This window comes from Artemia franciscana, chromosome 16, assembly GCF_032884065.1.
Source record: "Artemia franciscana chromosome 16, ASM3288406v1, whole genome shotgun sequence".
NCBI lineage: Eukaryota > Metazoa > Arthropoda > Branchiopoda > Anostraca > Artemiidae > Artemia > Artemia franciscana.
In genome coordinates, this window is record NC_088878.1 from 8799029 (window position 1) to 8822980 (window position 23952).

The 23952-nt window shown below is 35.6% G+C and overlaps 1 protein-coding gene across 1 annotated transcript in view; it reads right to left on the reverse strand.

Annotated features, from left to right (window-relative positions):
- The window catches only part of LOC136037015 (cullin-4B-like), a 169415-nt gene that overhangs the window by 25526 nt on the left and 119937 nt on the right, over window positions 1–23952 (reverse strand). The window contains exon 10 of the mRNA XM_065719430.1: window positions 17366–17590. Within this exon, the coding sequence (XP_065575502.1) occupies window positions 17366–17590 (225 nt within the window). The remainder of the gene's footprint in view (window positions 1–17365; window positions 17591–23952) is intronic.

Consider the following 23952-nt stretch of genomic DNA (forward strand, 5'->3'; position numbering starts at 1 on the left):
GGCTTTAGATCTTCTACAAAATAAGTTGATAATACGGCTATTTTTTTTCGTAACCCTTGAATATAATACTAACTACAAGTCAACTGCAATTATTAGACTACACGCTAAATATGCTGATGCTATGGTGCTAATTAGTTAACAATAAAACTATTATTGAGAACCTTAAAGTACCGAGGACATCAAAATAAAAACATTTTTGTCCCCCCCCCCCCCAGATTTAAAGTCTATCCATGCTTGAAAACCACAATTTTTAATCTTCTCTTCTATTATTCCGAAATTATCAAACAATTCGTGATAACGATCTGTAGTAAGGAGGGAACCGGCTCAATAGTAACCGAAAGTCTAAAAAAATGAAATTCTTATCCATCAAAAATTACGAGCCTGAGAAAACTCGCCTTATTTTAGAAAATGGGGGGGGGGAAACCCCCTAAAAGTCATACAATCTTAACAAAAACCACACCATCAGATTCAGCGTATCAGAAAACCCTAATGTAGAAGTTTCAAGTTCCTATCTACAAAAATGTTAAATTTTGCATTTTTTGCCAGAAGACAGATCACGGATGCGTGTTTATTTGTTGTTTTTTCCCCATGGGTGATTGTATCGACTCAGTGGTCCTAGAATGTCGCAAGAGGGCTCACTCTAACGGAAATTAAAAGTTCTAGTGCCCTTTTTAATTGACCAAAAAAAATTGGAGGGCACCTAGGCCCCCTCCCACGCTCATTTTTCCCAAAATCAAAATTCTGAGATAGCCATTTTATTGATCATAGTCGAAAAACCTATTAACTATGTCTTTGGGCCGGCTTACTCGCCCACAGTCCCCGTGGAAGGGGCTGCAAGTTACAAAAACTTCGACTAGTGTTTACATATAGTAATGGTTATTGGGAAGTGTACAGACGTTTTCACAGGGATTTTTTTTTGGTTGGGGGGGAGAAGTTGAAGGGGGGTTACGTGGGAGGATCTTTCCATGGAGGAATTTGTCACGGAGGAGGAGAATTTCAATGAAAGAAGCGTAGGATTTTCTAGCATTATTAAAAAAAAAAAAAAAAAAAACATGAAAAGTTTTTTTTTAACTGAAAGTAAGGAGCAGCATTAAAACTTAAAACGAACAGAAATTATTACGCATATGAGGGGTTCACCTCCTCGTAATACCTCGCTCTTTACGCTTAAAGTATTTTTAGTAATTTCATCTATTTATTCTACGGCCTTTGTAATTCAGGGGCATTCTTAAGGAATCGGGACAAAATTTAAGCTTTAGTATAAAGAACGAGGTATTGACGAAGGGGTGAATCCCCTCATACACGTAACAAAAACATACGAATATAGAAGTTCGCTACGTAAGTCAATTCGTAAGTTACGTATATTTTTAACTAATGAAAACGTTCGTAAAAAATTAAAAGTTCTAGTTGCCTTTTTAAGTAATCAAAAAATTGGAGGGCAACTAGGCCTCCTCCCCCGCTACATTTTTCTCGAAATCTTCCGAATAAAACTATGAAAAAGCCATTTAGCCAAAAGACATTAATATGCAAATTTAGTTTTAATTATGTATGTGCGGAGAGTCAAAATCAAAACATGCATTAATTCAAAAACGTTCAAAAATTAAATAAAAAAAAGTTTTTTTTAACTGAAAGTAAGGAGCGACATTAAAACTTAAAACGAACAGAAATTATTCCGTATAGTAAAGGGATTGTCCCCTCCTAAACACCTCGCTCTTTACGCTAAAGTTTTTTTATGGTTTTAAAAAGTACAGTTGTGACAAAGAGTCAAACTTTAGCGTAAAGAGTGAGGTGTTGACGAGGGGACAACCCCTTTACTATACGGAATAATTTCTGTTTGTTTTAAGTTATGTTGCTCCTTACTTTCAGTTAAAAAAACTTGTGAAAATACATAGGCAAAACTAATAGATGAATAAGTTAAACAACAAAGATTTTCGCTCATCAAAGTTCAAATATAAATACCCTATTGATTTTCACCCACATTTTTTTTATTTGGCACCCACAAGAGGAAGGAGGGCAAAGGGGGTAGTATACCCAGGTGCCGTTGCTGGGGGGGCGCAGCTGGGGAATTGCCCATTTTGACCAAATTTCTTATTTTTGTTCGGTCTTTTTTTGCTTCTGTTTGAGTCGGAAGGGGGCATTGTAAATTATTTTCCCCAGGCACCACCAACCCTAGGAACGCCTCTGCAACCACTAATGCCAAAATCCGCATGACTGTGATCGAAGGTGCTTTACATCAAGAAATGGACTCCAGATTTTTCCAATTTTTTTTTAGATAAACCTGGTTGCTTAAGTTTCTGCTTAATTTATTCAAGTCCTTGGTATTTATAAAATAATATAACTGCATGTCTTATGTAACTGTGTGACTATGCGACCAAAATACGCAGGCTTCGCCAGTAGGCTACTAATAAAACCAGACCTTTTGGAGGTAGCCATGAGTCATGTAGGTAGTCATGAGTCATGGAGGTAGCCTACTGCTAGTCGCCCATAAGAAAACAACAGTTTTTAATAAGGATATTATATTGCACTTCTGCGACTAATTAGGACAGTCATTTAGGAACAGAACTAAACAAGCGGAATTTTGGCGCCAGTTGAATCGTGTCGTTCAATTAAGAGTACCAAACCCAAAATATAATGACTTTATCATCATTTCCTACATTTTTCGTAGAGTTGACGTTCTTTTGAAGTTAAAAGAATATTCGAAATAAAGTCTTGTGCACATGTCCGATTCAAATCCTACCTAAAGCAGATGTCGAAATTCAGCTAGTTAACCATTGAATCTTTATTAACTGCCTATAATACTCATAGTTTCACGCAAGGCACGTACCCATCGAGTGGGCTTAGAGCCTGGGTAAAATTCCCAAGCTGCTGATTTCTCCCATAATTTTCATAGCATTAACCTGTTCTTTTTTCAAAAATCCCCGCTCTCCGAAACATACATGCAGTGATTGGTTATCAACAGAAATTACGAAATACTATACTACTGCATTATGTAGGCTCAGCCAGTAGGTTAATACTAAAACCAAACACTATGGAGGTAAAGGTCAGATGCATGTTGCTTATCCTGCTTAGGAGGATGAAGGTCGGTTTAAATTCTTAAAGTTATCCTTGAATAATAAGACAGCGGCTAGGAAAATTAAATACCAATCAAAATATGTAAGTTCAACGATCGAAACAAAGAAAACATGAAGGCGCACTCTATATAAACATTTTATAATGTTGGAAAACAGAGGTGCAAAACCTGTGTTAAGAGGAATCTCAAGGAGCCAGAAAAAGTTTCCTTATATTTGCAAGAACAGTAAAAGACAATGGTCCGTATAAAAAGGATAACCCAGGTAACTGGTCTGGTTCAACCGGAACTGGTCTAACCAGGTCTGGCGCACTTCATATAAACATTTTATAATGTTGCAAAACAGAGGTGCAAAACCTGTGTTTAGAGGAATCTCAAGGAGCCAGAAAAAGTTTCCCTATATTTGCAAGAACAGTAAAAGACAATGGTCCGTATAAAAAGGATAACCTAAGTAATTTCCATTACCCCTTGCATGTTTATATAAATACTCTCGGACATAAAACACAAAAGAACAAAAAATATTTTCAGTAATAACCCAAACACAAATGTTTATGCAACAATTCGTTGCAGTCAGTTAAGGGCCCCATTGACTAATACAAGAAGCCAGGTATAACCCGGAAAGGAAATTAGTAATTAAAAACACATTTTCTGTTGCTCAGGTGCCCTCTCCTACTTATTAAATAAAAAAACAAGTGTTTTTAACTGAAAGTAAGGAGCGATATTAAAACTTAAAACGAACAGAAATGACCCCCTATATGAAAGGGGCTGCTTCTTCTTCAACGCCCTGCTTTTTACGCTAAAGTTTGACTCTTTCTCTCAACTCTACTTTTTGAAAACAGTAAAAACTTTAGCGTAAAGAGCAGGGCGTTGAAGAAGAAGCAGCCCCTTTCTTATACGGGGTAATTTCTGTTCGTTTTAAGTTTTAATGTCGCTCCTTACTTTCAGTTAATCCATGTTTTGATTTCGGCTCTCCGCAGATGAATAATTAAAGCGAAATTTGCATATTTATTTATTTGGATAAACGGCTTTCCCATAGTTTTGATCGAATGATTTTGCGAAAAAAGGAGGGGAAGGAAGCCCAGTTGCTCTCCAATTTTTTGGTTACTTAAAAAGGCAACCAGAACTTTTAGTTTTTACGAACGTTTTCATTAGTAAAAGATATACGTAACTTATGAATTAGCTTACGTAACAAACTTCTATGTTCGTATGTTTTTATTACGTATATGAGAAGGTTCGCCCACTCGTCAATACCTCGTCAATAACTCTTTGCATTAAAGCTTAAATTTTGTCCTCTGAATCACAAAGGCCGTAGAATAAATAGTTGAAATTACTAAGAATCCTTTAGCGTAAAGAGTGAGGTATTAGGAGGAAGTGAACCCCTTATATGCGTAATATTTTTTGTTCGTTTTAAGTTTTAATGCTACTCCATACTTCCAGTTGAAAAAAACTTTTTCATATTTATTTTCTCATTGTTTTTTTTAAATAATGCTAGAAAATGCTGAGCCCCCTTTATGGAAATCTTCTTCCCCCATGACAAATTCCTCCATGGAAAATTTCCCCCACATAACCCCTTCTTCTCTACCCCCCCTCCCAACCAAAAAACCCCCCTGAAAACATCTCTACATTTCCCAATTACCATTAATATATGCAAACACTGGTCAAAATTTGCAACTTGTAGCCCCTCCCACGGGGACTGTGGGGGAGTAAGTTGTCCCCAGAGACATATTTATAAGGTATTTCGACCACTTTGAATAAAATGGCTATCTCAGAATTTTGATCCGACTACTTTGGGAAAAAAATGAGGGTGGGAGGGGGCATAGGTGCCCTCCGATTTTTTTGGTCACTTAAAAACGGCACTAGAACTTTTCACTTCCGTTCGAATGAGCCCTCTCGCAAAATTCAAAATTCTAGGACCACTGGGTCAATACAATCACCCCTAAAAAAAAAAAAAAAAAAAAAAAAAAAAAAAAAAAAAAAAAAAAAAAAAAAAAAAAAAACACGCATCCGTGATTTGTCTTCTGGCAAATAATACAAAATTCCACATTTTTGTAGATAGGATCTTGGAACTTGTACGATAGGGTTCTCTGATACGCTGAATCTGATGGTGTGATTTTCATTAAGATTCTATGACTTTTAGGGGGTGTTTCACCCTATTTTCTAAAATAGGGCAGATTTTCTCAGGCTCGTAACTTTTGATGAGTAAGTCTAAACTTGATGAAACTTCTATATTTAGAATCAGCATTAAAATGCGGTTCTTTTAATGTAAATATTGGTATCAAAATTCCGTTTTATAGAGTTTTGCTTACTATTGAGCCGGGTCGCTCCTTACTACAGATTGTTACCACGAACTGTTTGATATCTGGAAATGCAGCTTAATCTACACGTACTAAAGAGTAGCCTCCCCTGTCCAATAGGAAGCAAAATCATGCAAGCTCTTGGAATATTTATAGAGCAACTCAAAAAAGTGTGCAACGCTTTAAAATTTTCAAAATCCTAGAAGCTGAATATCAGAAAGCTGGACTTCAATCCAAGTCTTCATGATCAAATATCCTCAATTTAATGAAAAACTAATTCCTGTATTTTCATCCTAACCCTCAGTTCTAGCTCTGTTCAGCCCTTTGGTCCCTTAATTTATCTAGGTCTAACTACAGGTTCATCAATCCTCCACACCCAAAAATTTATTCTTGACCAATATAAACGCCGGATTTTAGCGTTTTACGTTTCAATCGTTATCGTACAAACTCCGTACAAATCGTACAAAGTCTATTCAACATTGTCGCTCTTCCTCAGATACTACATGCAACACCCTTCTGAAAACTTCTCAATAAACTGACCATAACTTAATTACATCAATATTTTTCTGTCTGTGAAAAATTTGCTTCATCTGCTTCTATGGTACCGGAATACGCAAGTCACTACCCAATTCAAAGTCTTACGATCATCTTTAGAAAAAAGTATGTTTGGTCACCCTATATGACAGCCTTTTTTTGTATCTAATTTGGTTTATATCTATCCTCAAACGTAACAATTATTCCCTTTCCCATCAAAGCCCGTTAAGGAGTCACCACCCAGAGCATAAATTTAAAAGCACAGATTTAATGACAGATGTAATTACAGCAAAACGTATTGTGTAAGAGGAGGTTTATACCACTTTTTTCGTCCAATGTTAACTGCGTTTTAAAAATCTGGTTATTATGCTTTGCAATTTTTAGTTTATTTTTTTTACTTTTGACTGACTTTGAAAGTTATTTTAGTTTGTTGAATGGTTTGTATAATTTTTTTTTTCAAATCTGTTGTAGTGGACGGGCTTTAATTGTGGTTTTCCTTTCAGTATTTCTGTTTCTTAAAATTTTTGTTTTTATGGCATTGCTATAAATTTTTTTTGAGAAGAAATGACCGTTTTGCAAAGTTTGCTTATGAGTGCCATTTCGAAAATACAACTTTATCTTATCAAACTGAAAACTTGAGAGTAAGAGGAAAATGTACAACACAACATATTCTACTTTATACGCTGGCGAAAAAAGGCTTTTGTTCCGATTAGAGTTATCCAAAAGAGCAATTTGCATTAGAAAATCCGCTTAACTAAACGAAACAGAGCAGTAACCCTCAGGAGAAATCGTACCTCTCAAAGCGTCAATCAACAAGTATCGAAGAGCAAACCACGTCCCATAGAACACCAAATTGAAAAATAGAGCGCACAACGAGGGGGGATAGGCAAAAATATTCTACCTTTCGCATTGATTACAAATATGGTTTTATTTCAAATGATTATGGTTATCCCCAAACAGCAATTTGCATTGGAAATCCTTTTGGCTTGGCAAAAAAGGGGGGAACGCTACGAAGAAGTAATTAGATAACTACAAAACCAGTAACTTGAAAGTTTGGAAAACCCTTTTTCTGAACATTTCAATGTCACCTCTCCAACGCTAAAAGTTTCATGTTTTTCCTGTAACACGGTCAGTAGCTGGATTTTTTTTTTTCAGCCAACAAGGGGCGATGATCCCAAATTAATGGTCATTTAAGGCCGTGGTTTTTTTTCTGTTTCGCTTCGAAAGGGAAGAACTGATACAGAACAAAATTCTGAGATAGCAAATTAATTTAGGATTACCGAATACGTTTATTTGATATTTCATAATGTTTTCAACAATCTACCACTGTCCCTATACATGAAAATTGAGCTTATAAACTGAAGACAGCTTGAAAACATGCAAGTTTAATATCTTTATTTATGAAATGAATACATTTCGCGTTTATGTCTTTTTTATATTAGTTTTTCAAGCAAAGCGAATTATATCGTAATATACATAAGAGACGAGGGGGAAAGTTGGCTTCAGGCCCTCTCTTGTAAATTGTATTATTTGTCTGTCTAGTCACTCTTTACTTACATAAATTACTTTTTCCTCGAGGATATAATAGTGGTGACTTTGCGGTTCTATATTCAACATAACAACACTTTTTTATTACTGACACACACATATAGATTTAAAAATTTGGGTTCAGTTAAAATGTATTAAAATTTGTATTTACAATCCATGTCCAAATGTATAAATACAACCGTTTTATTTAAACTTTTCTACATTCCATTTCAAATTGTATTTGATTCAATTGTTTCAAATCAACACGATAGGAAATCTCAGAGATACGTGATCCAGAGATCCACGTGATCCGGAGATCTCAGAGATCCGGAGATGGAGCAATCAAAAATGGCAAAGTGGAATAATCCACTGTGGATTATCCACATTATGCCTTTATCCATACAATCCATACAAAACCTTTTCTATCATCTAACATTGCTACTCATTAGTAAATAATTATTAATGCAAACTAAGTATAATAGATTAATATAAGGAAAAATATAAGGAAAACACCAATAAATAATGAAGTTTTAAAACCTTTAGTTTTTATTTCGTTAAAAAAATAGCTTGTTTAAAATGACTGTAATGAAATTTGTAATATAAATATGTGTTTGAATACACATTTACCAGAGATGAGCTTCAAAACTAGACAGCAAGCTTGGGTGTGCTCAAACGCAAGAAAAAACACTCATGACAGATACAAAAATTTTCCAAATTTTTTCACATTTCTGACAGCAAAATTGTTGCGATTTTCGAACTATTTTTACATGACAACATAGGGTAAATAATTAATAAATATCCCACTGAGTCGGTAGTATTTTTTTTATATTTCTTATTAATATATCTTATATATATGTGTACTTTTGCATAATCTTTGTGCGCTATAACACCAAGTTTTATCTGTACATGAACTGCAACTGCTACTATTTCAAACAACTCATGGCAGCATCAATCTACCTAACGGTAACGCAGCTGCAAACGCTCTACATCCACCCTAATCTATTCAAAGCTTCACTCTTTACCCAATCACATGAAGGTCAATTTCACTTAAATACTTCCTTATAACCTCTTCCCACACCATTCGGAAAAAAACAGCTTTTCGTTTGGTCTTAGAAACCTTCCTCAGGTTTTCGAAGCGCCAATATTGGAGAGCCAATGTTCTAATCTTAACTCGAAGGTTTATCTTCGCAAACATTGTATTACTTTAGACCACTATTATATTCGTGGATGGCCCTTCAAATACTAAATTATTGAGAAATCATAATAATAAATCACCCTCATTTTCATACTTAATTAAATTCCATCAGGGACGTAAAAAAAGGACGGCGGAATTTTGTCCCAAAATTCGCTTAAAGTTGGAATTCTGTCCCAAGTCTTTAAGAATAAATCCTGAATCACAAAGGCTGTTTGGTTAGAATAAATAGCTCTTTTAAAAGTACTAAAAAAAATTAGCGGAAAGAACGAGGTATTGACGAGGGGGTGACCCCCCTCATATACGTGATATTTTCTGTTTGTTTTAAGTTTTATCGTTGCTCCTTACTTCCAGTTGAAAAAACTTGTTCTTTTTTATTTAATTTCTGATTGTTTTTTAAATAATGCTAGAAAATCTGGCTTCCCATCCATGGGAAATTCCCTTCTCCATGAAAACTTCCTCCATGGAAAATTCCTCCCACGAAACCCCCAACAGATAAATCCCCCTGAAAACATCTGTATACTTCCCTATAACCAGTACCATATGTAAACAATAGGCAAAGTCTTTAAGTTGCAGCCCTTCTCCTGTGGACTGTGGGGGGTTAGGTCATCCTCAAATACAAAGTTAATAGATTTTTTGACCATGCTGAACAAAATGGCCATCTCAAAATTTGATCGTGTGACAAAAAAAAATGAGGGTTATTTGGCATGCTGAATCTAATGGAGTTATTTTCACTCAGACCTTGATATTTGGGGGTGTTTCCCCCTTTTAAAAAAATTGTGCAACTTTTATCAGGCTGGTAACTTTTGATGGGTACCATTAAATTTTATGGATTTTATATATTTTGAATAAGCATCAAAATTCGGTTCTTCTGATATATTTACTGTTATCAAGACTCTGTTTCTTAGAGTTCCGGTTACTATTGAGCCGCATCACTCCTTACTTACAGTTGGCTACCACAAACAGTTGGGTTTATAATATTTTCCATAGAATTGATAAGCTTTTACGATGTATTGACCAAGTTCATGCGAGAATTCCCTAAAAACAAGAATTGAAATCCAAAAACATCGCGAAAAATATTAGCAAGGGAATGGAAAATTTTCCCCAAACCTCAATTTGACTAGCCCCGTGTCCAATAGAGTTAATTACAATTATTTTTATAAGTTTGACGGTGGAAAAGGTCTCTGATCAAATAGTTCATGGTAACTAACTGTAGTAAGGAGCGACCCGACTCAATAGTAACCGAAACTCTAAAAAACGGATTTTTGATACCAATAGTTATATCAAAAGAATCGTATTTTAATGCTGATTTTATATACGTAAATTTCCTCAAGTTTAGTCTTACCCATCAAAAGTTACGAGCCTGAGACAGTTTGGCTTATTTTATAAAATAGGGGGAAATACCCCCTAAAAGTCATCGAATCTTAACAAAAATCACACCAACAGATTCAGCATATCAGAGAACTCTACCGTAGAAGTTTCAAGTTCTTATCTACAAAAATGTGGAATTTTGTATTTTTTTACCAGAAGACAGATCACGAATGTAAGTAAGTAAGTAAGTAAGTACTTTTTTACCCAAAAATTCTCTAGAATTACATCAGATTACGAATGGAAAAAGAAAAGAAAATCACACTACGAACATAACCATAAGTAAACACACACTATGTACACTAACAAAACTACTGACAAATGATACCTAGCCACGGGTTCGTCCTTCCCTTAGCCTTTTCCAGGAAATTCTCTACGACCCGGTTAATGCAAACTGTTGGATCGGACACTCCGTAATTACGCATGATATACGAGTTCTTCGTCGACGGAGGAAGTCTCAGAAGGAACTTCGCGAATCGAAAAAACAGAACTCTTACTTTTGTACATTGGACGGACGACAAATAATTCCAAGAAGGTGGTATATACAGTACATGTGGGAGGGCAATGGCATTATACAACAACGCAAGAAATCTACAGCAGAATCGATGTCTGTTACCAATGACTGATCCGTAAGCAATCCGGATTTTCACCTCTACGTGTCGTAAAAGCAACGTTCCTGTCGAGTAGAGGCTTCGACCGATTGGTAACCCAAGGTAGGTAATGCTCTCACATGGCTTAACAGCTGAATCACCTAAAGGAATTTCTTTCTCGTAATACCCCGCGTTGAAGAACAGTACGGCTGATTTAGACACATTAAATGATAAACATCAACATTCTTCGATAGTCGATCGCCAGACCTGTTTAAATTATATAGGTCGTCAGCATACGCCATCAACTCGATCCCTTTTGAAACACAAGACGTAGCTACCTGGGCTTGAGCCAGCAGAACGCTATTGTTATACAAAGTCGGAGACACAACTGAGCCTTGCCTGACCCCTTTACGAACTGGTACAACAACAGATTCAGTCAGACATGAGGGTATTTTAATTTGCGCTCTAAGGTTATTGTACATAAAATACACAGCTCTGACAATACACAGATTTAGCCCTTGTTTATTCGCTTCTAAAAGGAGCTGCGCATGCACCGACGAGTCAAAGGCCCGGCTTACATCAAAAGAACCAATAACTAATGGGTCACCCGTCGCCTCAGAATCAGACAAAATAGCAGCAAGTGCGAACAGAGCATCAGCGCAACCAAGACCTACCGTAAAGCCAAACTGGTAGTTTGGCATTTGGCAACAGTTTATAACATTCGGCAATATAAGCATTTCAAAAAGCTTACACAAAAATGGCGACACAGTAATTGGGCGATAGGAGGAGCATATATTAGCTGGCTTCCCTTTCTTCAGGATGGGCGCAAGTTGTCCTCTACAGAAAACATCGGGCACACTACCGAATACGAATATGATCTGGTACAATAATGTTAACATTTCATATAAAAGACGAGTGCCATTCACAAGGTGAAGTGCACACAAACCGTCAACTCATTGCGATTTTTACTTCTTCAACTTAAAGACATTTGCAGTTACATCTGAAACAGTTACGGTAAAGTCCGGAAGACTCGAATTTGATAGCACAGATTCAAGTTGCTCGATATATGGCCTTGCTACAGTGGCATCTGGGGCACCAAATTCGCTCGTATAGTAGGCTCGCCTGTCGTTTGGGTCACAAGGCATGGACTTGGGTGTTTCTTGGCAGTCTTTCACGCGATCTTTCCATAGAAGACTTGGATCGTTGATTACTCTCTCTGTATATTCATGTTTCACATTTGTACGATGCTGCTTGAGGGCTTTCTCAGATTTAAGTTTCGTGTGTTTGTTTGTTCGTTTGTTGGTTGTTTTTTTTTTCCCAGGGGTGATCGCATCGAGCCAGTGGTCCTAAAAGTTTTTAGTTTTAGTTCTAGTTCTCTAGAACTAGGGGTTGAGGGGAGGGGGTTACGCGGGGGATCTTTCCATGGAGTAATTTGTCGTGGGGGAAGAAAATTTCCATAGAGGGGGCATAGGATTTTTTTTTAGCATTATTAAAAACAAACAATAAAAAAATAAATATAAAAAGTTTTTTCAACTGAAAATAAGGAGCAGCCATAAAACTTGAAAACTTACCTCGTCCTACTGCCTCACTCTTTACGCTAAAGTATTTTTAGTAATTTCAACTATTTATTCTACGGCCTTTGCGATTCAGGGGTCATTCTTAAGGAGTTGAAACAAAATCTAAGCTTTAGTATAAAGAGCGAGGTATTGACGAGAGGCCGAACCCCCTCATATACAAAATAAAAACAAAAAAATATAGAAATTCGTTACGTAAGCTATTTCTTATGTTACGTATATTTTTTAGTAATACAAACGTTCATAAAAAATTAAATGTTCTATTTTCCTTTTTAAGTAACTAAAAAATTGGAAGGCAGCTAGGCCTCCTCCTCCGCTCCTTTTTTCTCAAAATCGTCCAATTAAAACTATGAGAAAGCCATTTACCAAAAAAAAAAAAAAAAAAAAAAAAAAAAAAAAAAAAAAAAAAAAAAAATGCAAATTTCGTTTTAAGTATTCATGCGCGGAGAGCCGAAATAAAAACATGCATTAATTCAAAAACGTTCAGAAATTAAATAAAAAACAATTTTTTTTTAACTGGAAGTAAGGAGCAACATTAAACTTAAGACGAACAGAAACTACTGCGTATATGTAAGGGGCTGTTCCCCCTCAGTGCCCCGCTCTTTACGCTAAAGTTTTTTTTACTGTTGTTGAGAGAAAGAGTCAAACTTTAGCGTAAAGAGCGGGGCGTTGAGGAGGGAACAGTCCTTTTCGTATACGGAGTAATTTGTGTTCATTTCAAGTTTTAATTTCGCTCCTTACTTTCAGTTAAAATAAAACTTGTTTTTTTTTTATTTAGTTTGGTTAAAAGGGATGGCAGGAGAAAACCTAAATATTGTTAAATGCACGAGAAAAAGAAACATTCTGACCCCCCCCCCCAATAGATGATTATGTGAGATGGTAATCAGAGGCAGACACGTATCTCCGTCCCTTTTCTCAGTTGTTCGTTCTAGGAGTCAGGTCAACTCGGCAACATTGCCGCTTAAATATTCATATTACTTGATATTCGAAGATTTTTAGAGTTTCATACTCTAGCCGGCAGTACCCTTTTGACGGCAGTGGGACGGGCCAGTAAAGAAAAAAAAACTATGAAAACGCCAAAATACATGTCGCAAAACGGGCAAATCCTTGAATTCGGTTTTCCTAAGTTTTGCTCTCTCCAAGGAAATTTTTTAGGTTTTATAATAAACCAAACAATAATTGACTACAAACCAAATACCAAATAATAGAGCCAGGTAATAATCTTAGTTTGACGGGCATGATTATGTTCCGTATATGAGAGAGAGATCAGGATATAAACCTGATTTTGATCAACTCAGACCAAGACGCAATTTAATATAACCACAATCGAGGATTTTCAATTAACTATATAAAAGATTTGCGAATCTTTATCATCCGGTTTTCATTTTGACGACAATATAAATTGATGATGATTGGTGGAGTTTGATGTCAATATAAAAGAATAAGCAACTCTCTCTAGTTTAAGAACATTAAAATAACCTTTATAAAGCAAAGTCTTTACGCGGCTTAATTGCTGTTTTTATATTTTGCTTTTTAAAGTTTGTCATGACAGGTAGGCAAAATATTTATTGACAAAGAAAAATCTTTATACAATGACAATATAATACCGCCTTGAAACCTACTTTGCAATAATACGTAAAAGATATATATATATATATATATATATATATATATATATATATATATATATATATATATATATATATATATATATATATATACTCCGTAAGTTCAGCTAGAGTCGACCCAGCTCTGAATGGGTACGTGGAGAAATCTGGGGAAGATAAAAAGAAAAGTTGTGTGAAAGCAAAAGATGGCTGGTCCAACCGCCCACTTCCTGGCTGAATGGCCATGAAACGAAGATCAGCGCCGGTAGGGACTGTAAAGTGCTAATTACATTACAATAAAATTCGATCTATGCCAAAGTAAACCTGGCAAAGCTCAACCCACGCCATTCAGCCAAGTAAAATTTAACCCAACAAAGTCTTTGCCTTCGAAAATCAACCCACTAAAAAAAAAAAACAAACTCAAATTAACAGACCTTAAACATCACAAAATTTAATCTGAGAAAATTCAAGGCAAAATTTAGCCCCGAGATACCAACGCAAATAATGTCAACACAATGGAAATCAAACGAAGAACAATCTAACCCGGCAAAAATCATCCGAAGCAAAACTCTTGAAACCTCTACCCTCTCGGCTGTGCCAACAGGGTAAGCTTTGACAGCTGGACCACACCGAGTCACGGTAGAGTAAAACTTTAAATTGGTTCCAACAAAATACGAAATGAATTTGAAGAGGGTAACAGGATAGAACTAGGACGGGCCAACTTATGGTTCTCAAAAGAAGATAAGTTTTCTGTTTGGATTCCTAGAAACAGTGTCTTTGAAAATACAGTTTCAAATTTGATAGTGAAAAACGTCGGCCTCCCCAGGCCGTAGATGGGGCTTTACAATTGGGAAAAAATTTATTGCTTATACTTTTACACCAACTGGTATCGCTGAAAGGAATTTCGAACAATAGTTGGTTGATTTTGAACGCAAATCTATAATAAGATACATTTTGTGTTTTTTCTTCCGATTTTCTTTTGATTAGACTATTCAATTATTCGACAGTTGCATACTTCAAGCTATGCTTACCCCGAACTTTATATTCCGTGGTCGAGCTTTGTTTGAAATTCTTGAATTCTATAGATAAGATAAGATTTATTGCAAAAAGCCCGCAGGTCATAGCAACACATATCTACAAACAAGCTCAGGAACAGAATACTACTTAAGATAATATAAATCAAAACAACAAAAAACAACAAAAGAACCGCAAAATGCACAGAATATAGTCAACAAACATAACTCAGGAATAGAATACAACTATACAACAACAATACACCTAACAAACTATCCACTCAAACATGATTCTTTATTTTAAATCCCTAAATGAAGAAAGTTGCACAACTGTTTGATTGCGCATGCGTTCCTCTCAGCCATCCACTCAGTTAGCCACCATTCACTCCCAAACTTTCGTCCAAAACATTCCTTCCGCAATTCAGAGAGCTCTTCACACTCGTATACAAAATGAAATAAGTTTTCATTCACATATCCACAAATAGGGCAAATGTAGGGTCCAACTGCCAGCCTAAACTTTCCCAAAAATTTCTTTTTCTCACCTAAATCCAAACAATCCTTTATTACCGACAACAAATTCTTTAAATCCTCTTTATTCAACCCAAATTTGAGATAAACCTCCTCCCCCCAGCAATCTTTAGCTCGGGAGTAGAACCTCAAGGACACTGATTGGTCCTTATGGGCTTGCCACTCTTGGATTTCTTGGTCATTTAGGGTTTGCTGAAGTTCCTTCCATACTGACACGCTTTCGCCCATTGGGCCCTTTCCATCATTCCAAACCTCCGAAAGGCCACAAAGCAGTATTTTCTAGACCTTATTTGACCACGAATCACGTCTACCGTCCTTCGAGCTCTCCAAAAAAGCTGCCTAAAGAAGCCAAACTCTAGATGGCCAAATTATTTTCTCCCAGAATTTTACCATTCTAAACAATATAACACTCCTTAAGGTAAAAAGCCCCGAATCTCTCTCCAGTACCACTGAAGTAAATGAATCCTTCAAGCCTAGGATTCTCTTAAAATATCTAAGCTGAACTACTTCTAGCTCAGCTCCTTTTGCAAAACCCCAAACCTCAGAGCCCCAATGTAGACTAGAAGCTACTTTTGTCTGGAAAGCTTTTCTGGATCCTGATGTCAGCAAGCTGACCGAAATTACTTCTCAAAGCACATTTATTAGCCTATTACCTCTTGAATTACAATCATCTATATACCTAGACATCCCCTTTCATGCACTAAACTTAATACCCAAACAAAAAAATTCTTCTTTAACCTCTAACCTCATTCCTTAAAAATATTAAACAAAAAAAAAGTAGTTTTAAATGAAAGTAAGGAGCGACATTAAAATTTAAAACGAACAAAAATTACTTCGTATATGAAAGGGGCTTTTCCTCCTCAACGCCCCGCTCTTTACGCTAAAGTTTGGCTCTTTCTCTTAACTCTACATTTTAAAACAGTAAAAAACTAGTAGAAAACAGTAGAAAACTTCTACAGTATGGTTCTCTGATAAGCTGAATCTGATGGTGTGATTTTCGTTAAGATCGTATGACTTGTAGGGGGTATTTCCCCCTATTTTCTAAAATGAGGCAAATCATCTCAGGCTCATAACTTTTGACGGGTAAGACTAATCTTGATGAAACTTATATATTTAAAATCAGCATTAAAATGCAGTTTTTTTTATGTAACTATTGGCATAAAAATTCCATTTTTTAGAGTTTTGGTTGCTATTGAGCCGGGTCGCTCCTTACTACAGTTCGTTACCACGAACTGTTTGATTAAAATGAACCTCAGAATCAAGAGTCCCTTTGCTCCTAAATATTAATACTACTGACTTCTTAACGTTCAACTCAAAATTTTTCATTTAATAATATTTTTTATTATATTTAATTTTCTGGAGATTATCTCTACTATCCGCCACTAGAGCTATGTGATCCGCGAATAACATACATGATAGGCTAAGCCAATCCAATTATACATAAGGGGCTCCGTTATTTTTCATAAAACTATCTAAATCATTGACAGACAAGTAGAAAAGCTAGGGAGATAAAGTACATCCTTGTTTCACACACTTTAGACACAAGTCTAGAGAAATTTCCCGTAACTTTCACAACAAATTTCGTCCTCCGATACATATCTGCTATATTGGTTGAGGACTGTATCAGGTAGAATAAGTTCCCTGTGTAGTGAAGTTCCACCACTTTTTATTATTAATTTTTTTTTGCTTGGATTAAAGTTCACAGCATTTAGCTTGACTGAGATAGTTAAAATGTTTCTTTTCCGGATTTGAAATATGGATTGAGATTTGCAAGTTTATCTGTGGATTGAGCGGTTAATTTTTGTGGCTGATTAGATAATTCATGCTGTGGTCACTATTTTGTGAACTTTGCTTATCCAGGCTAAATTTTGTCCGGTTAGTTTTGCGTGAATCGAATTTGCAGACTGTCAAAACTATTTGACATATTTCAACAACAAACGAAAAAAGAAGTTTCAGATGGGTCAGATTGATTTTGCATGTATTTAATTTAAGACCCCCCCCCCGCTTCCTTTTATGGGCACTTTCGAACCCAAAGACAGTCAACCCAAAGACAGCATAACTACAGTGTACTTACCAGAGGAAAACAAGCTTTCAGGACACAATGCCCCAGGGAATGCTGCCACTGCAATTTTCGTCCTGAATGTTTTGACAAATAAAATTTGCTGAAAATTTCTTGTTGCTGAACCATTCCACTTGATAACCTAGCTTCACAGAGAGGATAAGTTGGCCAGTATCCCATCGTCAAAACGTTGACGGTCATATCAATAGGAGAAGCATTCGATAAGGAGTGGCCAAGATGCTGAAAACAAGAATGAAAAGAGGTGAATGAAAAGAATGATATTTCAATTATTTTGAAATATCATGTATCAGCTGATTTCAACTGGACCACAATTAGAGAGTTCGGTGCAAAAGTAGATCAAGACCAAACAAGATTTGAGACATGGCTTACCTAAATAAGTAACTACAATTGATTCGCTTGAATTTATTGTACTTTGAAACTGTAGCTGATTTTACTCTAATTTCTAAGTCACCGTTTTCTTATATCTTTCAAAAAGGTGTCATTAACAATATGCGTTACTTTTTTCTCTTATTGCGAACAGTGTCATTAGTTTTTGTGTCTAATTGTGTCTATGTCTGTCGTTAAAAAAGCTTCACCCTTTTATTTGTCATTGTTTATTCTATTGAAGGTACTTATTCCCCATAGGGAAATCTCCGTGTCATTATAAAATTACATAAAAAAAAAAGTTATTTTTAACTGAAAGTAAGGAGCGACATTAAAACTTAAAACGAACAGAAATTACTCTGTATATGAAATGGGTTGTCCCCTCCGCAATCCCTCGCTCTTTACGCTAAAGCTTTTAATTGTTTTAAAAAGCAGAATTGTGGCAAAGAGTCAAAATTTAGCGTAAAGAGCGAGGGGTTGCGGAAAACAACCCATTTCATATACGGAGTAATTTCTGTTCGTTTTAAGTTTTAATGTCGCTCCTTACTTTCAGTTAAAAAAAACTTATTTTTTTTATGTAATTCCTGAACGTTTTTGAATTAATGCATGATTTTGGCTCTCCATACATAAAGTATTAAAATGAAATTTACATATTAATTCCTTTCTTGGCTAAATGGCTTTCTCTTAGTTTTGATCAGACGATTTTCAGAAATAAGGGATGGGGAAGGAGGCCTAGTTGCCATGCAATTTTTCGGTTACATAAAAAGGCAACTATAAATTTTAATTTTTAACGATTTTTTTTATTAGTAAAAATATACCTGACTTAAGAATTAACTTACGTAACAAACTTTTATATTCTTTAATTTTTATTATGTATATGAGGGGGTTTGTACCCTCGTTAATACCTCGTTCTTTACACTAAATCGTAAGTTTTTTCCCAATTCTTTAAGAATGACCCCTGAATCAGAAAGGCCGTAGAATAAATAGTTGAAATTACTAAAAATACTATAGCATAAAGAGCGAGGTATTTATCTCCTCCTAAATACCTCGGTCTTTATGCTAAAGTATTTTTAGAACCCCTCATATGCGTAATAATCTCTGTTCGTTTTAAGTTTCAATGCTACTCTTTACTTTCAATTGAAAAAACTTTTCCATGTTTATTTTTTCATTTTTTTATAGTAATTTTAGAAAATCCTGCGCCCTTTTCATTGAATTTCTGTTCCCCCATGACATATTTCTCCAAGGAAAGATCCACCCACATAGCCCCCTCCCCTCAACCCCACCCCCAAAACAAAAAAAACTGAAAACGACTATACACTTCCCAATAACCATTATTATATGTAAACACTGGTCGAAGTTTGTAACTTGCAGCCCCTCCCCGAGGGACTGTGGGGGAGTAAGTAATTCCTAAAGACATAGTTATTATGGTTTTTGACTATGCGGAACAAAATGGCTATCTAAAAATTTTGATCTGTTGACTTTGGAGAAAAATGAGCGTGGGAGGGGGCCTAGGTGCCCTCCAATTTTTTGGTCACTTAAAAAGGGCACTAGAACTTTTCAATTCCGTTAGAATGAGCCCTCTTGCGACATTCTAGGACCACTTGGTCGATACGATGACCCCTGAAAAAAAAACAAAAACAAAAAAAACAACAACAAAATAAACACGCACCCGTGATTTGTCTTCTGGCAAAAAAATACGAAATTCCACATTTGTGTAGATAGGAGCTTGAAAATTTTGCTGCAGGGTTCTCTGATAAGCCGAAAGCGATGGTATGATTTTCGCTAAGATTCTATGACTTTTAGGGGATGTTCTCCCCTATTTTCTAAAATAAGGCAAATTTTTTCAGGCTCGTAACTTTTGATGATAAAGACTAAATTTGATGAAACTTATATATTTAAAATCAGCATGAAAATCTGATTCTTTTTATGTATATTTTAGCATCAAAATTCCGTTTTTTAGAGTTTCGTTTACTATTGAGCCGGGTCGCTCCTTACTACAGTTCGTAGTAAGGAGTCGTTCGTTATCACGAACTGTTTGATTATCCTTAAGAGCGGCAAAATTTTGGTGCATATTGAATATTACACCCAAAACGATGTACCAAGGGAACTTGAGCACGGAAATCACACTCCCAAAAAGATACCGATTACACTTGCAAGTTTACAACCATGGATGATTGCACTTACCCGCGGCTATTATTCTTCACAGGGCAGATTTTCTAAGATTGAAATCTTACGAGTAGTAATTTTCGATAGCGGGAGGGGGTCAATATTAGTGATTGTAATATTCTGTCACTCTCTTAGGCTGATATGATCATGACAAACCAAAAATTAGCTCCAAAGCAGCTATAGCTTTTAATGGAGTACTAATAAAAATTTGAAGTTAGCGTCATTTTTCAACATAGTCAATTACTTTCCATCAAATTACGCTGAGATTTTTGGCTGAGCAGCCAGTCACCCAAGCAAGATGTCCTTCACTGCTTGGTCTAAGGTTTATTATCCCCTAAAGCCCCTCAATACCTCTATGTGTGGACCAACAAGAGGTAGTGAGAGGGGAGGGGGGAGATAAGGACTAAAGGGTGGAAAATTTTCTTTAGTCAATCAACTAATTTTTAATTAATTTTTTGTTAGCGTAACTGTCTGAGCTTATATATTGGGTCGTTATCCTGAGACTCTAAGCGGGTGGGCGGGCCCTATAGGGCTTTCGTCGCCTGTTCGCCTGCCAGTCATACTGAATTTGTGTATAATTTTCCTCACCAAAATATTTTATTTGATCACAACAAAATTGTTGATAAGTCTGTAGGACTTTTACAAAGTTTCGGAGAAATTATAGAAATAAAAAAGATTAACCTGTAAGATTCTTTTTGGATCTGAGGTTGAGTGACCTTCTTTTGTTTTGTTCATGTAAACATAATTTTCATTTTTAATAAATTCCCATTTATACACCGATTGTTTAAGAGGAACTCATGGTTTCATTGTAAACATTTGCTTTGGTTTTGTTCTAAAGTTATTACCATCAGTGCTGGGAATTTTGTTTTATAATGTGTGTTGTTCTTATTTATTTTATTGTATATATATATATATATATATATATATATATATATATATATATATATATATATATATATATATATATATATATACATACACATAAAAATAAGTTGTTTGTTTGTCCGTCGACTGACGTAATGTTTGTCGACTCACGTTATTATAAGGATTGAGCATTATGCCGTCATGAAGTTGTTTGTCGACTGAAGAAATTACAGACCGGGACACCGGGACACAAATGACGACCGGGACAATCAAAGAGAAATTACAGACTGGAACACAGGGACACAAATAACGACCGGGAAACGGGGAATATAAATGACCACCGGGACACAGGGAATGTTCGATTAGCAACCATCATCAACAAAGCTCAAGGGCAATCATTATAATAATGAGGTATAGATCTGAATACAGATTGTTTTTCCCATGGACAATTATATGTCGCATGTTCAAGAGTTATATATATATATATATATATATATATATATATATATATATATATATATATATATATATATATATATATATATATATATATATATATATATATATCTATATATATCTATATATATCTATATATATCTATATATATATCTATATATATATATCTATATATATATATCTATATATATATATATATATATATATATATATATATATATATATATATATATATATATATATATATATATATATATATATATATATATATATATATATATATATATATATATATATTCACAGGTGGGACACAGGGACACAACTACAATGGCGCGTAACTAATATGGCGCGAAAAAAGCTAAAAAATAAAAACACCTAAAAAGAAAAAAACTAAAAAAAGGTAAAAACACCAAGACACAAATGACGACCGGGACACAGGGAATATAAATGAAGACCGGGACACAGGAACACAACTACAACGGGGACGCCGGGGGCACAGGGGGATATATAAATGACGACGGGGACACAGGGAACGTTCGATTAGCAATCACCACCAACAATGCTCAAGGGCAATCATTAGAATAATGAAGTATAGATCTGAATACGGATTGTTTTTCCCATGGACAATTATATATTGCATGTTCAAGAGTTGGTAAACCTGACAATCTACTTATATGCACAGACAATGGAACAGCGAAGAATGCTGTATATTCGCAAGTTTTACGTAGTTAAAAACATATATATATCAATCTATATTCACAGGTGGGACAAAGGGACACAACTGCAATGGCACGTAACTAATATGGCACGTAACGACTTACGCGCGCGGGGGGGCTTGGGGGGCGCGAAGCACCCCCACCAACTAGTATATATATATATATATATATATATATATATATATATATATATATATATATATATATATATATATATATATATATATATATATATTCGTTGTGTTTTTTTGTGATGTCTTTAAAAAGTCTTAAACTGTCGGTTGTAATTTTTTTTTCCGTTGAGAATGGCTCCCAGACGTGGGGCCGAAATATTCGCAGTATTTTTATCTTTTTAGTTAAAGTCTAGTTTTTATATCTTATTTTTGTTCACTGCTTTATCGAAGTTAAACCCGTTTTTCTTTGCTCAATTTTTCGTACAGGTCTACCCGTTCGCCTGCAAGTCCAGGGGACTTGTCAGTCTTGTGTCAATGCTAAGACTCGGTAGCCCGCCTCAGACTTTAGGCAGGCGGACCGTATTAGGCTTAGGCCGCTTGTTCGTCTTTGAGTCAAAGCGAATTCATCCCCTAATTTTGCATACAGATCCAGTGGACATTCTTCGTCATGAGTCAACTCAAAAATCCCGGTCATGCTCATTAGTTATAATAATAATATTTATTACCCACAAATAAAAAAAAGTACAAACAGTGGAGTACAGAGAAAAAATTAATAAACAAAGCAAAGACAAAAGTACACGTAACTCAACAATGACAAGCACAATAAAGCTAATATAACAAAGAAAAACAGTATAATAAAATAGACTAACAAATCAGTAGAGCAGACGGAGTAAAGCTGCATTGATAACAAGAAATATTTACAAACACAGTATAGACCGCCGCTCATCTTTCGCATTCACCAAATTCATCATTTATTAATAGCCCACAAAGATAACCCCATGGAGAAAAGAAAAAGCAAACGAAATTAACAAAACGACCAAAAAAAAAGAAGAAACTAAATACTTATCCTACATAATACATAAATAACAAGAGAAAATATAACTAAACTAGAAAGATAACTTATGAGAAGAAGAAGATTATGGCAGCATCGCCCCATACAGGGAGTTATTCTTGCAGAGGGATCGGACATAGCGAGAAAGCCAATTTTTGACGGCCAGGTATGGATCAAGAATGCCATATCTTTCACTAATCCAAGGGTTTCTAGTCCAGGGTGGTAGGCCTAACAAGAACTTACAAAAACGGTAAAAGCATGACCGGATGGTACGTTTACTCCGATCGGTTAATAGAGCCCAAAACAGGGAAAGATCTATAACATGTGGCTGCACCAGCGAATTGAAAAGTCTTGCTCTAACATGTCTATGATAATTTATCTTGGTAGATATGAGTAGACCATAAGATTTGCGGATCTTGCTGGTCAAATGTTCAACTAGCAGTGATCTCGTAGATTTCACATCACAACCGATTGGGAGCCCGAGGTAAACTAAACTAGGCGCTGGCAACACTATTTCCAAGTCGGAAGTCAGGAACGTCATCTGAGCTTTGACGGTTGAAAACAACAATATCGCTCTTACTTTCGTTAAAAGACTTCGTTTTATTTCGGAATAAGCGATTCTCAGAATATCAAAGTTCTTTTCTATCATCCCAAAAGAACGGCTTCAATTCAGTATATCATCGGCATCATTTAACAGTGATATATCTCTACCTCTAAACCCAAGACTCATCTCAACATCTTTTTGTGATTCTACAAATTATTATTGTAAAGTGTAGGGGAAGAAACTGCACTTTGCCGTATGCCTTTTTCTACAGGAACTACTACAGCCGAAATTTGTGGACCATCAATCATCGGGACTTTAATTCTAACCTTCAGTTTCTTATATAAATTTCGGAGTGGTAGGACGATTGATCTGGTCATGGCCACGTTTGAGCGCAAACGACAGTATCTGAGCATGGACGCCAAAACCGAACGCTCGGCGTACATCATGACTAGCTGCTATAACCCTTT